Below are 3,380 nucleotides of genomic sequence, written 5' to 3' on the forward strand. Positions count from 1 at the left end.
GTGTCCTAATCTCATTTATCAGGATACCAGTCATACAGGATTAGGTACCAGAACTCATTTTACTTAATTACTTCTTTCAAGACCCTGCCAAAAATATAATCACACTCCAAGATACTAGGATTTAAATCTTGAGGGCACACAATCCAGCCGATAACAGGAAGAGAAGGAATGCGAGAGGATTAGATATCGCAATTTATTTATTTTTGATAATATTCATTTTGGGGTTTATCTGAAAATTTTTATAGTGAAAATTTCCAAGCCTACTCAAAAGTAAAAGATTCACACACACATATACATTCACAAAACCATGTAGTAATCACCTGCTTCAACAACCAACACATTTTGCTGTATTTATTTCATCTACGCTTTCCCCTTGTTTTGGGGTTGTTTTTTGTTTGTTTGTTTGTTTGTTTTGTTTTGTTTTGTTTTACTTTGTTACTGGAATATTTTAAAGAGATTCCAGACATCATGTCATTTCATCATTCAAAACTTCAACATGAATCCCCCCTTGTGGGTATGTTCTTCTATAACTATAATGCCATCACCCCATCTACCAAAAAATTTTTTTAAAGATTTTATTTGTTTACTCATGAGAGACACAGAGAGAGAGAGAGAGAGGCAGAGACACAGGCAGAGGGGGAAGCAGGCTCCATGCAGGGAGCCCGATGCAGGACTCGATCCAGGGTCTCCAAGATCACCTCTGGACCGAAGGCAGCGCTAAACTGCTGAGCCACGCAGGCTGCCCCGCATCTACCAAAATTAACAATAAGTCCTTAATATCATACCAGGGCCACATTTCAATGCTCTCAATTATCAAAATTATTTTTGCAGTTGTCTGCTCGAATCAGACTCCAAATAGTCCATTTATTCATTTATTTATTTATTTATTTATTTATTTATTTATTTATTTATTTATTTATTGGTGGTTTTATCTCTTAAGTGTTCTTGAAGTCACTTTTAATCTAGAAGAGTCCTCCCCACATTTTTCTTTACAAGTAACTGACTTGCTAACCAAATCAGATTCTCTAGTGTCTTTTTTTTTTTTTTTTTTTTTTAGGAAAGATCCTTTTATTGGGGTGGACACGGAGCACGCACTATAGTCCATGATAAAATGACTTAAGAGAAAGATCCGGAAATGCCGACTTCTCCCCCTGGCACACATTCAGAGCAAAGCCTGGGCACAGAATAGGTCCCAGCCAAGTCTTTAAGGCCCGGACTGGAGAGCAGGAGCAGGGAGAAAGGCTCCCATCCATGCTGCTGGGCCACAGCAGGGCCCTGGCTCTAGACCCTTGCAGACACGCTCTGGTTTTTCCGGAGGAGAACTGGAGGGGGGTGGGGGAGTAAAAGGGGGTTCTGGGTAGTGGGGTTTGTGAATAACAATTTTTTTAAAAAGCATCTACCAACATCACACTCCTGGGTCTGACGTCCCCTTTAACCATCGCTTGGTACATTTTACAGCATAAATAAAAACTCAAGGAAAATAAATACATCGGCTCCTATGAGGTTGGAAGTGGTATGGTCGGTCAGGTGTGGGTGGGCCGGTAGGGGCAGGGCAGGGGGCGCTTACACAAGGCGGGCGGGCGAGGAGCAGACAAGACAGGAGGCGCCTGTGGGGGAGTGAGAGTCTTAAGTGTCCTCATGCATGTCCGGGCTATCGGTCCGTGCGACCTTGCGGGGGGGGGGTGGTGCAGAGCTCTCACCCTCAAGGTCCACTTGCTCCTGGTCTCTCTTCTTTGCGGCGTTCTTTTTGTCCCATTGCTGATGTAGGTAGCGCAAAAGGATGTTTGTCTTTTCTGTCACGATGATCTGTTCAGATGGGTACTCCCGGGTGGGCAGGTAGACTGAAGGACGCCGGTTCGAAGCTTTGCACACAGAGTCAGCATGAAATCGACTAAAATTGCTTTTGTTGTAGACAGGCAGTCCTTTCAAAAAATCTGCCATCTTCTGTTTCCTCCGTCGCTGCCTCAGCCACCGCCTCAGCCGCCGCCGCCACCGCACAGTAACCAGATTCTCTAGTGTCTTACATCCTAGCTTTCATTGATTCCTTTTTCAAGATGCCATTTAACATGTCCTTCTCCCCACTATATTTTCTATAGATGAGGAATTAGAATTAATGGCTGGATTTGACTCAAGTTCAACTTTTTTTCAGGTATACTTCACTGGTGATACTGTTTGCATGTCCTATTTGGAGGTTCATAATGTCCAATTGCATTTGAAGTGTTGCCGAGACGAATCGGTGATCTAGGCTGGAAAAAGCCTGAGCTCTCTGTTATAAAGTTCCTCATTAGCCTCTATTCTATCCTCTACTAATGACCACCACAGAATGGTAATAGTTTTAACTGCACCATTTCTTTCATAATTCAATTCCTCTATAATTGTGATATAGAAGAACTTTCCTTCACCCACAAGGGCTGTTTGGTTACTCTGAAGTTTGGATTGTACTGAAACATCAGGAGAAGTTCTGGGGATATTCCGGAACAGTCCAGGAAATCAGTGTTTTAATTGAGTTACATTTAGAATGCACTAAAGAAACTGAATTCTGAAAGGACATCTGCATTGAATCTTTGTAAAATAAATAGATAACGCTTTGGTATTCATTTAATCCCTGATGTGTTGGTTTTTCATAAATGAAGCATAGAGTTTTCAAACAGGAAAGCCCTGGATAAATATTGACCAGTTTACTGATGGAGTAACTAATACATAATCTCATGTAGTGGTCCCCCCATCTTCTTTCTCCTGGTAGACACGTAGTCAATGACAGCCAGTACCTCCAAAGTAGTGACAATACAGTAGCATTAATTATATGCCAGGCACTGTGCTAAGTGCTCTATATAAGTGCATGTAATCCTCACTGTAACCCACTAAGATTGATACTCTTATCATTCCCCCCATCCTACAGATGAGAAAACTGAGGTAAAGAAAGTAGAGAGTTGTGCAAGATCACACAGCTAGTAAGTTGGAGGAGCCAGGATAAACCCCAGCAGCACGGCTTCAGTGTGTGTGCTCATAACCACATTACACCATGGCGTAGCTGAGAGACGCACGTGATTATGTGTAATTCCCAGACAGCTATAGCTAGGTTTCTCTACTATTCAGAGAACAACTTCAAATCCATTCTGATTTAATTATTTTTAAAAGACCTAAATCAGCCGAAAATATTTCCTCCTTGATCAATGAAGAACTCACGTGACATAGATTACATTGATCACGACAGACTGGTAGAGGCTCTGACTTACAGTTCAGAGAAGACAGCTACTTCTGATCAGAACAGGCTGATGCCATTCAGTTCTAGGTTGGGGGTATCTCCTGAGTGAATCTGATTGTCTAATAATAATAGCTGGTGTTTATATAAGGCCAGATGCTGATATAAGCTCTTTAAA

The 3,380-nt window shown here is 41.9% G+C and overlaps 1 protein-coding gene across 1 annotated transcript; it reads right to left on the reverse strand.

Annotated features, from left to right (window-relative positions):
* Positions 1 to 216: 216 nt before the first annotated feature.
* Positions 217 to 2,415, reverse strand: LOC121498763 (DET1- and DDB1-associated protein 1-like). The gene has a single exon (XM_041768892.1). The coding sequence runs from the start codon at positions 1,939 to 1,941 to the stop codon at positions 1,627 to 1,629; it is 315 nt and encodes a 104-aa protein (XP_041624826.1). The 5' UTR covers positions 1,942 to 2,415; the 3' UTR covers positions 217 to 1,626.
* Positions 2,416 to 3,380: the final 965 nt, after the last annotated feature.

The sequence above is a fragment of the Vulpes lagopus genome, chromosome 9 (genome assembly GCF_018345385.1).
Source record: "Vulpes lagopus strain Blue_001 chromosome 9, ASM1834538v1, whole genome shotgun sequence".
NCBI lineage: Eukaryota > Metazoa > Chordata > Mammalia > Carnivora > Canidae > Vulpes > Vulpes lagopus.

Excerpts from the sequence above, each read along its gene's own strand:
- LOC121498763 (XM_041768892.1), bottom strand. The coding sequence starts at position 1,941 with ATGGCAGATTTTTTGAAAGGACTGCCTGTCTACAACAAAAGCAATTTT.